Source organism: Microchirus variegatus (genome assembly GCF_963457635.1).
Source record: "Microchirus variegatus genome assembly, chromosome: 23".
Taxonomy (NCBI): domain Eukaryota; kingdom Metazoa; phylum Chordata; class Actinopteri; order Pleuronectiformes; family Soleidae; genus Microchirus; species Microchirus variegatus.
Window position 1 is genome coordinate 14,034,229 of NC_139824.1, and position 12,852 is coordinate 14,047,080.

General features: G+C 42.4%; 2 protein-coding genes across 2 annotated transcripts in view; both read left to right on the forward strand.

Moving 5' to 3' along the window:
- The first annotated feature begins 762 nt into the window (after positions 1-762).
- Positions 763-9,044, forward strand: rfc1 (replication factor C (activator 1) 1). The gene is made up of 23 exons (XM_083909636.1): positions 763-875; positions 2,309-2,464; positions 2,896-2,953; positions 3,107-3,241; positions 3,361-3,650; positions 3,729-3,803; positions 3,891-3,968; positions 4,063-4,422; positions 4,512-4,622; positions 4,716-4,895; positions 4,990-5,094; positions 5,198-5,615; positions 5,724-5,833; positions 5,943-6,057; positions 6,171-6,259; positions 6,375-6,512; positions 6,614-6,709; positions 6,788-7,041; positions 7,728-7,845; positions 7,952-8,097; positions 8,184-8,397; positions 8,482-8,670; positions 8,775-9,044. Exons 1-23 carry the CDS (start codon positions 873-875, stop codon positions 8,874-8,876), a joined length of 3,540 nt encoding a protein of 1,179 aa, XP_083765762.1. The 5' UTR covers positions 763-872; the 3' UTR covers positions 8,877-9,044.
- Positions 9,045-9,803: 759 nt separating this feature from the next.
- Positions 9,804-12,852, forward strand: part of stx8 (syntaxin 8) — a 43,351-nt gene continuing 40,302 nt past the window's right edge. The window contains exons 1-4 of the mRNA XM_083909092.1: positions 9,804-9,908; positions 10,685-10,784; positions 10,869-10,963; positions 11,579-11,689. Of these exons, the coding sequence (XP_083765218.1) occupies positions 9,892-9,908; positions 10,685-10,784; positions 10,869-10,963; positions 11,579-11,689 (323 nt within the window). The 5' untranslated portion in view covers positions 9,804-9,891. The remainder of the gene's footprint in view (positions 9,909-10,684; positions 10,785-10,868; positions 10,964-11,578; positions 11,690-12,852) is intronic.

Here is a 12,852-nt window from a genome sequence, read left to right on the forward strand (position 1 = left end):
GCCTGTTGCTCTTTTGGTTTGATACCGATACTACTATTACTGTGGTTGCTAGCATCACACCCCTGAGTTGGAATAATTTGTCTATCTCAAAATGTTAAATATTGATAGAGTGAAATGACACTAACTAAAAAAATATTATAAACATGAATTTCTATAATTAAATTTGAGTGGCAAATTGTGTCAGATGACCTTCCTGTGGAGGATAAAGTGGTAGAAAATACTTTTTTTATTAGTATTTCAGTTTTGCTTATTTTGAATATTAAGAACTTGTGGGAATTATGGGTAGTAATGTAATTTGGCACTGGTCTGGTGTAGGCAGCTTGCATTAAATTAAAGCTATTAAAAATATTTTTTAAATATGTATATAAAATATGACTTTAAAATCCAATAAGAGATCCCTCTTTAACCAGGTTAGCAGTGATGGAGTTTAATCAATTTTGACACATCTATATCCATGTTAAACATAAGCACTAAAATCCAATTATGAAAATAAATGATTTTGTTATTTTGCTTCAATTTTATAAAAAATAATATATATATATACTTATATGTTATATTTTTTAATGTAATAAAATTAAAATATCTATAATTATATATGACATCATTTTAACTGTACGTTCACTTCCCGGCAGGATATAACAACTTTTCTTTCAAACAAACAAACAAAATACACATAACAGAAGAGACGCAACTGACGCACAGTGACGTCAGCAGCGGCAGGGCTCGAGCTCGCGCCGCGGACGTTCGTCATCTGAGAGCGACCCTCACGATTCCTGCTTCGCGCCAAGCGGCTGTTGTTGAAACGGGTTTTTAGTGACTTTCCTGGAGAAATAAGCTGCAACTAAAGCTGCGGGAAAAGCCTCCTCTTCACCATGGTACGTTACAGACTCGTGTTGTCGACATGTGTGACGTTTATAGACGGAGCGAAGACGACGCTCGCTGCAGCTAAAGAAAAAGAGGAGAAACTTGTTCAAAGTGAAGCTAGGACCACATTTTTATAATTAAATTAAAACAGCGGAGTTTTTTCTTTGCGACACACGTTTAAAAATGAGCTAGTTATTGTTGATATTTACTGAAATATCTCATGGATTGTGTGATTCCGGCAGAAATACTGTTTATTTTTTGGGGTTAGTTAAGGTGCAGGATGTTTTCTTATGTTATTTGCATATTCACCAGGTCTGCTGTCAGTGACAAGGCTGTTAAAATATATAATAATTGTATTAATATTGATAACAATAACAAGCATAAAGATGTACATGTATTATACCCACAGAACCTAAATCAACAAACTGTTTAATCTGATTACTATTATTACTGATTTCCTGAATTTATTAGTTAGCCTCTTCTTCCCTGACACTCTTTTTGGAGTCCCTGCTCGAAAAAGACATGTCCAAACTAAATAGAGTAAATCTCTGCAGTTACAAGCTCTATGTGGATTATCTTGGTATCAAAATAAAGATAACACTTGTGAGATTCCACAAAATGTACATGGAACACAGCATAAATGAAGGATTTTTTTTCTCTCGCCTAAAAAAATATTGCATTTTAAAGCAAATATCACTTTTAAAATATGCAGTAGGAGCTTAAAAACACATGGAGGTCACGTAACAACATGTGGACATGAGCTGTGCAAAGTCTGATGCTGCTGAAGTGAAGCAGAGTGAAATGACAAAGGTTTTAGTAAAGAGATGTCTTGGCGTTCTCTCTTTTGGCAGGTACCAAATTATTAAAACTCATTTAATTTTATTTACATGTCACTATTGGTCTAAAAAGGGTACCGGGGGCAGCCGTGAAGAAGTCAAGTCAACATTATTTCCAGAGCACATTCAAAAACAACCAGGGTTGAACAAAAGTGCTTTACAAAGTAAAATGCATTGCACGGACTGTGCAATACATGCACTTGTGTTGTCCAGACAAATTTCCCCTCCGGGACAATATCATGAATTTTGAAGTAGTGACCAAGTTGTCCAGCTGAGGGCGCTATGAGCACAGCATAGTAGAAATGACAGATATTAATAGATATATCAAAGGAACAAAGGCATTTAAGAATTATTATGGATCTTCAAAATGGAAGGACTTTGGACTGTGCATGTGTGTTCTCGGCAATGACAGCTGTTGACAGTCTCTTCCTTCAGGTTCCTTTAGGTCTATGCTCTGACTGATATTCACTCAATTGTATTGTTCTTTTTTATGCATAAACCAAAATAAATCATCATCATCATCATTATTGTAGTGGAAAAACCTTATATATTGTTGTCTTGATTTCATGATGAACTCACATCATACATTGTTGTCTTTGTGCGCTCAGGACATCAGGCGGTTCTTTGCACCGGTTTCAGTCAAACCTGCGGTGCAGAGAGCCCAGAATGGAAACCTGAAAGCAGAGGACAACAAGAAGAAGAAGAGGGACACGTCTGTGTCTCCGGATGAGGGGGTGAAACCGAAAAGGAAAGACAACTCAAAGGCAAGGAAATTAATAACTGTGACACTGAGGATCTGACATTTTCTGGACTATGATAAAAATGAACCGTTAAGCTTTGATCCTTACAATACCCCCTGGGTGCTTTTCACAAGTATGGGATCTGCAGAATTATGACATCTTCAAATTACTGATAAACCTTAAGAATGCTTACACATCACAATAAAAGCATGTAAAATAAACAAGATATTTACAACGCTGTGTGAAAGACTTGGGGTCCCACCAGCTTTCATGTTTTTACACATATTCTTGCAATATGCTGTTGCTTATTGTCTACTATGTTGTGTAATCGGATAGCGCTGATGTTTAAGTATGTTCTAAACACTGTCAATGACAATAATTTAATGTATTATTGCCTTTGTCATTGAAATGATCATCATTGTATTAACGTGGGTTCATTTTGGTTTACTTTTCAGGTCAAAGGCTCCAAAGTGGAGGAGAAAAAACGGAAGAAGCGTGCCGTCATAGAGTCAGGTAAGGATGACACAGAGGTGCTATTGTAATACAACCTAGCGATTGGTCGATTTGATTTCAACGCTAATATTTAAAATGTAAAAAGAATGGAGCAACATGATGGTAGAATGGGATAATGATCTTCACCTCCACGTGCTTTGGTTTTCTCTCCAGACTCAGACTCGGAGGAGCAAGTGAGGAAGTCTCCCAAGAAATCTCCCAAGAAATCTCCCAAACAGAAGCAGAAGGCCAGAAAGGCGGTTGCGCCACCTCCCAAAGAAGATCCGGTGCAGTACGTCTCTGAAACAGGTGATGGGTTTGTCATCGACTCACTGTAGACACTGGGATGTTGTCATGGATGTTCACATTTCCTGACCAAGTGAAGTGAAGTTAAATTATCTTAAAAACATCTTGTGATTGAATTATAGACTCGGACAGCGACAACTTCATATCCTTGAAGAAAGTTTCCAAAACCAAGAAGGACACCACAGCGTGCAAACCAACGAAGTCGGGGCCCAAAGAGGAAGTCAAGACGCCTGTGAAGTTCACGTCCACACAGGTGAAATCTGGACTCAGATCTCCTCCAGTGTCCGCAGCCTCAAAGCTCGTCCAGCCACCTCAGCCCAAACACACCCCCACGTCAGTATTTGACTACTTTGGCAGCGGGAATATTCAGCGATCGGACAAGAAGCTGGTAGCCAGCACGAAAAGAAAAGCCGTGAGTAGTGACCTAGAAGTCTTCCACACTTTATTTTGTCATCACTCATGTTTTAATAAACTGTCTTTTCAAATGCAGCCGACTGAGGACACGCATGATCTGATCAGCGACGAGGAAATCGCCAGACAGCTGCAGATGGAGGACGACATGGAGGTAAGAGAAATATAGAGTGCTTTACAGTTTTGTTATGTTTCTATTCTCATGCCTTTGCTTTCTTTTTCTTTTTCTAACTTCACGCAGCTGGAGAAGCAGGTCCACGAGGACATGGAATTTGCAAAAACTCTCGCCATGCTGGACAAGGAGCCGCAGGCCAAGAAAGTAATGAACCCAGTAGTAGAGTGTGATAGTTTGCTTCGTATAATACAGTTCTGATACTGGTGGTTGTAAATCATGAATGTGTGTCCTCAACCAGGCTCGTACAGGCTCAGATGAAAAACATCCCAAAAAGAGCATCTCGGACTCCGCTGCTGTCAGCACGAGCGGCACGTCCAAGAGCAGCAGCAGGAACGCGTCGGAGGATGTCATCGGCCCGTCTCCAAAGAAGAAAGTTTCCCCGATCAAAGCGAGCTCCAAACTGGCGATGATGAAGAAAACGGATGAAGAGAAGAAGAACACGGGGCCAAACGTCAAAGCCCACGTTATTTCACCCACAAAAATGAAAACCTCTCCCAGAACGGAGCCGCTCGCTTCTTCATCCAGCTCAGGCATGAAGTTTACGCCCAAAACGGCGACAACGCCCACTTCACTGAAAACATCTCCCAAGAAACCAGAGGTGAGCCTCTCCTAAGGTGTTGGGAAATTCTGTTCCTCTGTTTGTGCAGCACAATAATCTACACAAGTTCCTTCTTTCCGTCTGATCAGAGCACGAGCACGAGCCCTGACGACGAGAAGAAGAAAGGAAACGCTGCGGCATTCAGGAACTTCCTCAACAGAGACGGACCGCGTGCTCTGGGCTCCAAAGAACTCCCACAGGTAAGACGAGCTCTCCCGACAGTTGTGGGGAAGAAGAGTTCAGTTCAGCATCTTTTCCCAATCTCCTAATCTCTGTGTTTGTCTGTTTTACAGGGAGCAGAGAACTGTTTGGAGGGCTGTGTGTTCGTGGTGACCGGGGTCCTGGAGTCCATGGAGAGGGATGACGCCAAGTCGCTCATCGAGCGCTACGGAGGCAAAGTGACGGGCAATATCAGCAAGAAGACGACGTACCTGGTGCAGGGCAGGGACAGTGGAGTCTCAAAGCTGGAGAAGGTGACCTGTCACATTTTTCATGTAACATGTATTCTCCAAATACTTCCTGTTTGAGTTTTCCCCCCTCTAACATCTGCTTTGTTCCTCTGCTCAGGCTGAGAGTTTGGGGACCAAGATCCTGGACGAGGATGCTCTGCTGGAGCTAATCAGAACCAAACCTGGGAAGAAATCCAAGTATGAGATCGCTGCAGAGGCAGAGGTGAGTCCATGATGCAGATCTGTCATCTGTTAGGTCAGATCTGATCTGTTAATTCAGCCCTACATGTAAAGATTCTTTTCATTTTTTCCCTCCTATCAATTAGAGCAAAGCCTCAACAACGAGGTTTACCCCCACTCGGAAGTCAAAGGTCACCCCCACAGCCCAGAAGATCTCTCCTTCCAAAGGTAATTCCAGGTCTCCTCACACTCCGAGCCCGTCAAAGACTGGTCTGACACAAGGTTACAGGAGCAAGAGTGGAGCTGGCGTCACTCCACCTGGGAGAGGCTCAGGTCAGACGGCTCGGAGGGAGCTGGGTCTGTCCTCCTCCACTCGTTTACCCTCAGTTTCAGACTCTCCTTCCACAACTGGAGAGAATCCCAGTCTGCTCTGGGTGGACAAGTATCGTCCACTCTCTCTGAAGACGGTGATTGGCCAGCAGGGGGAGCAGAGCTGTGCCAATAAGCTGCTGCGGTGGCTGAAGAACTGGTATAAAAACAGCGGCTCCACCTCCAAAGCACCAGGTAATGCTTTGTTTGGGTCGAGGATACAAACTAAAAATATGAGCTAAGCTCGTTTTAGTGAATATTTGAATCATGCTGATATGCTTTGTGCTGTACTTTGTACTTTAGCGAGGTTTGGTAAGTTTGGAGGGAAAGATGATGGCTCGGGATTCAAAGCTGCTCTGCTCTCTGGACCTCCGGGTGTGGGGAAGACCACCACTGCAGCCCTCGTCTGTGAGGTCAGCCTGGTCTTTGTTGCTGTTTCAGTGTCACCAATTGAAGCTGTGTCATATAATATTTAAATCTAAGCAAATTACATGCTGATGACAGCCTCATTTTGACCTGTAGGAGCTGGGCTTCAGCTTCGTGGAGATGAATGCTAGCTGCACTCGCAGTAAAAACAGTCTGAAGGTAGTTGTCGCTGAGTCGCTTAACAACACCAGCATCGAGGGCTTCTACAAAGGTGAGTCCATCAGTTCTCTCACAATCTGTTTTATTGTTCTAATCTGCTGATTAAAGAGTAAAAGGTTTGGGAAATGTGTCTCATGTTTGTGTATATGTGTGTGGTTTCTGCAGGAATGTCTCAGACGGTGAGCAATAAACACATCCTGATCATGGATGAGGTTGATGGCATGGCTGGCAACGAGGACCGTGGAGGAATCCAGGTACATAAAGGCTTTGTGCTAGTTGCACCACTTTGCATTAATACATTCAGCATATTAATCCAAAGAGTTCACTGCTCATTGTTTCCCCTCCACCATGTTTTCTGACCTTCTGCAGGAAATGATCGGCCTGATCAGAACGTCAAAAATTCCCATCATCTGCATGTGCAACGATCGGAACCACCCGAAGATCAGATCACTGGCCAACTACTGCTACGATCTGCGTTTCCAGAGGCCACGAGTGGAGCAGATCAAGGCATGCGCACACACTTAAGTGGACTCAGATTAACTAGTTTGATTAGATTAACTAATTACGTAGTTTTAAAATCGCTCCTTTTCCCCTTTCAATTGTTTTAGGCAGCCATGATGTCCATTGCTTTCAAAGAAGGAATCAAAATCCCACCGCCAGCTCTTAACGAAATGATCCTCGCTTCCAATCAGGATGTCCGACAGGTAAATAAGATCAATGACGGTCCAAGTCGTACCTTTAAGGTTACGCCGTCGTTTACAACGGTGTCTGTTTTCCTGCAGGTGATCCACAACCTGAGCATGTGGTCGGCCAAAGACAAGGTGATGACGTACGACCAGTGCAAGTCCGACGCAGCCAGCGCCCGCAAGGACATGAAGCTGGGGCCGTTTGACGTTTGCAGGAAGGTGTTCGCGTTGGGGGAGGAGACCGCGCACATGAGCTTCATCGACAAGTCCGACCTCTTCTTCCACGACTACTCGTTGGCGCCGCTCTTCGTCCAGGAGAACTACCCTCATGTTCGGCCGGCAGCTGCTGGGTAAGAGAGAGGCAGCCGAAGAATCTGATCTCTCGTGTTGGATATTGATTTGCCTGAAAATGGTCATGTTCTGTTGAATAAGACCTGAAACTAGCGATTGAGAACATTCACTCCTGTGGAAATCAAGTGAGAAATAGGCTCATTTTCCCGTAGACTTCATTCATTCATAATATTCTGACTAGTGTGCAAAAGGTTAACGCGATTTAACGCACGACACGTTTCCATGACGACTGACCGGAAAAAGACGCGAATGACGGCATGTTTACGTGCCGCGACACTGGAGTCCAGGCACTGTTTACCAGTTAGCTCCGTTAGCTGCATTAGCTCCTTTTAGCGTGTCTTCAGTGGAACTGGAGTGGTCTGTTTATTAAACGAAAAGAGCAGTGCTACAAATAACCAGCGTACCTGTGTACTGCGTATGTGTGCCTCTGTTTTTAAAGTTTAGCACTACTTTAGAGACTCATTTTAACAATCGGGAGTCACGTAAACATGACGTCACGCGTCTTTTTCCATCATGGAAACGCGTCATGCGTTAAAGCTGTTAAATGCCGTTGACAGCTATAATTCTTACTTCCTGGTTGGCCTCAGCCAGCAAACTAGAAGACTTTTTTTTTTATGGATGCTTGATGCTTCCACCTGAATTTGGATCCAGCGGATCATTTTCTTGTCTGTCTCTACATGCACAGTGGAGATCTGAAGTCCCACCTGATGTTGCTCAGCAAGACGGCGGACTCCATCTCTGACGGCGACCTGGTGGACAGACGTATCCGCTCTGCACAGACCTGGTCGCTGTTGCCCACACAGGTAACACACACACACACAGGTCTACTACACTAAATGTCATAAATGCATTTAAAAACAACACTCATGTTGTAGAGTATGATATCGTGTACATCTGTGTGTCTTTTAGGCCGTATATGCCAGTGTGTTACCAGGTGAGCTCATGCGAGGCTACATGAGTCAGTTCCCGACATTTCCCAGCTGGCTCGGCAAAAACTCCTCCACCAACAAACATTCCCGAATCATCCAGGAGCTGGCTTCACATATGAGCTTAAAGTGAGTCCAGCCTTTTTTTTTTGTGTTTGTTTAATAGTTGACACGTTTTCACACTATAAAAATATATATTTTCTTGGCCCCTGCAGGACGTTATGCAGCAGACAGGCAGTGAACCTGGACTATCTGCACTACCTGCGTCAGGCGCTGCTGAGCCCGCTCCAGAAGCGCGGAGCAGAGGGCGCTGCAGAAGCCGTGCAGCTGCTGGACGACTACCAGCTCATCCGAGAGGACGTGGACAGCATCATGGAGAGCAGTGTCTGGGGTGGAAAACCTGATCCCTACTCCAAACTGGACTCCAAGGTCAGGAAGAGCTGTAGTTGACATTTTTAGTGATTGAATTGAAAACGGTGCTTGAAGGAACATTCCATGCCATTCTACTCCCAGGTGAAGGCAGCTTTCACACGCACCTACAACAAGGAAGTTCACCTGACGCCATACTCCCTGCAAGTCGTGAAGAAGGGACGCCGCGGTGGAGGCGAAGGAGAGTCGGAGCTGGGAGGAGAGGGCATGGACGAATCTCAGGAGCCTGATGGTGAAGAAGAAGAAGGCCTGAAAACAGACGCTATGATTAAAGTAAGAATGTTATACACACTATGTTATATTACACCTCCAAAGGTATCTATGGGAAACCCTGATGTATCATGTTTATCTCATCTGTGTCTTGTTTGTCCCCGCAGCAGAAGAAAGCAAAGGTCACCAAGGAGACGACGGCGAAGAAGGAGAAGAAAGAAGATTCAGGGAAGGGCAAAGGAAAGGGGAAAGGCAAGGCTAAGAAATGAGAAACAAAGCTCCCTTTTGCCTCTCACAGAATGTAATATCGTTCTCTGCACTTACAAAGATCTTTAAATGAACATTGGAAGGAAGTAAATGAGAGATGTTTTTAACTTCCTGTCAAAACTTTCCTCCAGATGATGGACATAGTCTGCTCGTTATCATGTCTCTCTCCTCTTGAGTAACGTGCATCGAATCAGGAGCTTTTCTTCAGTCATCTGTGGTCCAGGTGTGGAGGCTGTAAATAATGTGACTGTTACCTTTTTGCTAACAGTACATTAGTACGTCTGCTTTGGTTCTACGGTTAGCAGCACTAATGACTGTACATTTAAACTCTGTAAAAATGTCATGAGAATGAATAGATAAATATGTAGCTCATGAGTGTCGACGTGTCTTTTTTGCTGTCTCCTCTTGATTTCTAATTAAATTCAGATCTATCACGCACACATTTATTTTGAAAACTCCATTCACTTGAAATTACCATAGTCTTATATATACTTGTAGGCTGAATTATCATATTAAATTTATATTTTCCCATAATTATTATGATTAAAGACTAGGTAAAAGAAATATTTAAATGTTTTGATTCATTTTGTCAAATTAAATGCATTAGATGCAACTAAGATAGGTGAAAAAGTTGATAATCCCACTGGTACAACTCAATTTTGACTTAATTTGTGATTTGCATCAACTTTAACTGTGACATACTAATATCACATTATATACTGATTGTGTAATGTTGGCTTTAGTGGCTTAAAAAGTTGTTGATAGCATGATTTATGTAAAATAATTAGTTTTTGTATCCTAATTGCCACATTAATTACACATAATCTTGAATTAATATTATTTGTAACCGCTTGGGGGCGCATTTTGCGAAACGAAACCGCGACACTGGAGTCAATTGTCCCTCTCGGCTTGCTGTACCGACGTCATACCCAAACAAGCAACAGATCTAGCTTTCGATCGCTGCCGAATGGTTTTAAACCAAGCGGAATATCTTTCCATTGCCACGTTTTTATCATAATGTCTCAGGATTTGTGGTAAGTAATTTTGGAAAGCTGCAATAATGTATAATTTACGTATAAATGACGCTTATGTTCCTTTCGGTATCGTCTTTGTAAGGAGTTGTTAGCACGTCGCTATTAAGACCAACGCAACATTAGCTAAACAATGACATACACTTGTTTTTTAAGTGTTTAAAATACGGCGGTCGTGGAGAAGAAAATCGTAAGTTGTACAACCGTATTTACGCTTACAAACCGGGCTAGGACGTGGCTCGGTTCGCTGCAAAGCAGGAAAATGGAAATCCTCCAGATGTCACATGATGAATGCAACGCTTCTGATTTTACGCAATTCCATGTTGACAGTCGCTTCTTTGAAATGCTAATTCAGTGTTGTTGAAGCTTTAAAGACTATCAGACTGCTCCTTCAGCTTTTCTGTATATAAATCACTGAAAATGACTACAAAGCCTATAAAATGACCTGGTATTTTCTATATAAACTATAAGTTATTTATGCAATTCTCATGTTTTCATAAGCTGAATAAGATTTGGAAACACACTCGTTGCTTGATGTCATCATGGTCTGACTGGTCTTTTGTTCTTTTCCTCACTGATAGAAGGCATTTAAAGAATGTTTTCTTTGACAAAGAAGTTATGATAGATACTGTAATGCATGATTAAATCCACTAGGAGGCAGCACCGTCATTACCACATAACGTGCTCTCTATCAATTGGTGGCTCCTTGTGTTAGATTGTCTTAAATCAGTGGCTGGCTCAGGTTAAATGGTACCTCTGTTCCATTCATGTATTTATAGGTTACAGAACTACGACGCCACGTGTCGCCTGGCACAGGAAATTGCAGAAAACATCCATGAACGTAACAGACAGCAGAGAACAGGGGGGAACCCCGCAAAGGTAAAGTGGTGCCCTCTCAAATAAAGTGGCATTGGAGTTTCCTTGTTAGTATTCTGTTGTTTTGAACATCATCTATGTTTCCAGATCAACATGACGCTGCGGGCTTCACAGCAGAAGCTGAAACAGAACATCGCCCAGCTCAAAGAAAGTCTGCTGCGAGCTTCGTCGTCTCGACGCATGTATCCTTTCTTCTCACAATAGTTGAATTAATTTGAATATACTGAATATAAATTGTTTAGGTGGCAGACGTTAATAGAGCTGTATCTATTCGCTGCTTTCTTGCTTATCTCCTACAGCATAGGATACACTATACTATCTTTCCCTTTAAGATTTCCCTTTAAAGCAGGGTGTCATAGTAGTTTTTGTTAAAGCTTATCCATGTAAACGATAGAGCTAACATTTTCCGCTCGTTACGCGATTAAAAACATCCTTTTAGAAGATGTGATTCTGTTGTGGTCAATAAACTTAACTCTAATTTTAGGCCTGCAGCAGTAACCGTGTCACTGCTCATCTTCCAAGTGCTAAAAATAAAGTTGATGATAGTGAATGTGAATGTTTTTCCTTAGTACAGTAGTCATCTTTTTCCGTTTTCCACTGAGGTCAAAGAGAATGCTTAGGAAAAAAATATTTTCACCACAGATATGATCATACTCTGCGGCTGCAGTGGCAGTTCTCTTCCTATAGAGGGCATTAGAATGTTTTTTTTCTTTTTAGAAAAAAGGTCTACCCTTATAGTATTTCATATTTAAAAGTATTGTCAACCTTTTTGCATGACCTTAACATGGCCTCACCAGAATGCAAGCAGAAGCAGACAGGAGGCAGAACCTCATCGATGACCTGCTAACCAGAGAGAAGCAGCTCAACGCAACGTTCAAGGGCGACATCGCAGAGCCAGAACCCTCCAGGTATTTAAGAAATGGACACATCACAAAATCTCACTAAGCATTTTCAGTTTTTATGAGTGCAATCGAACAAGTTCTTCACTATTCCTTTCCTTTTGATGCATACCTGTGAATCCAAACGCAGTTATCAATATAAAGCATTATTTAAATTCAGTGTAGCAGTTGAATTCACCAAAACGATAGCTTATTAATTGAAATAATAGTTAACTTTTATTAAAGATTTATTTCAAACTACAAATAAGTGCTGTAATAACAAGTTTTGTTGTTGTAGTTCAAGAAAATTCAATTTTGTCTTAAGATGTTACTATTCATAACTTTCCTCTCTGAGGTCCGCGTGTCTAAATATAGGAAATCTAGTGCTGGTTTGCCCAATTAAAAATAATGAACGTCTATCTCCTTGACTAGAGAGGTCATAGTGTCTTTTCTGCTTCGATGATATACCGCTGGTAACATTCTGTGAGAGTCTGTGCACATCCGGTGTGACCCGTGTGCCGTGACCTCTCCCTGTGCTATCGCTTGAAAGGAAGTCTGTCTGTCTGCGATTTTGACAAGGTGCACGACTTCATGGCTAATTCTTTTTCATGAAGAGATTTGCTCGCTTTGCACTGTTGATCAAGACATTTGGCGCTCCCTGAGATGGACACACACACACACACACACACACACACACACACACACACACACACACACACACACACACACACACACACACACACACACACACACACACACACACACACACACACACACGTGGTGTTGTGGGGACCTAAACTTGTCCTTTCTCATTAAGACTGTTCTATGTTACTCTCAAATTGAGAAACCATTGTCCATTACATTCAAACCGTTGTCAGATGAGTTCACACAGCGCTGATTAACCAGTTCCACATGACTCTCTCTCTCTCTGTGTTTCTCAGCATTGCGGCGTTAAGATCTCGTGTCACCTCGCGACATTCCTGTGCCGCACGCAGGAAGTGATTTGTTTTATGTCAACACAGATGGAGGCAACGGCAACGCCGTGCTAGTAAATCGACGTGAAGTTCCCGTAGTTGAAACAAAGACGGGTATAAACATTGTCCTGCTCTCATCCACCCCTGCACAGCTGATGCATACACGCTAACACTCATCTTATAACCATTTCTGATCGTTTTAGCTTCTTAAACGTGAAT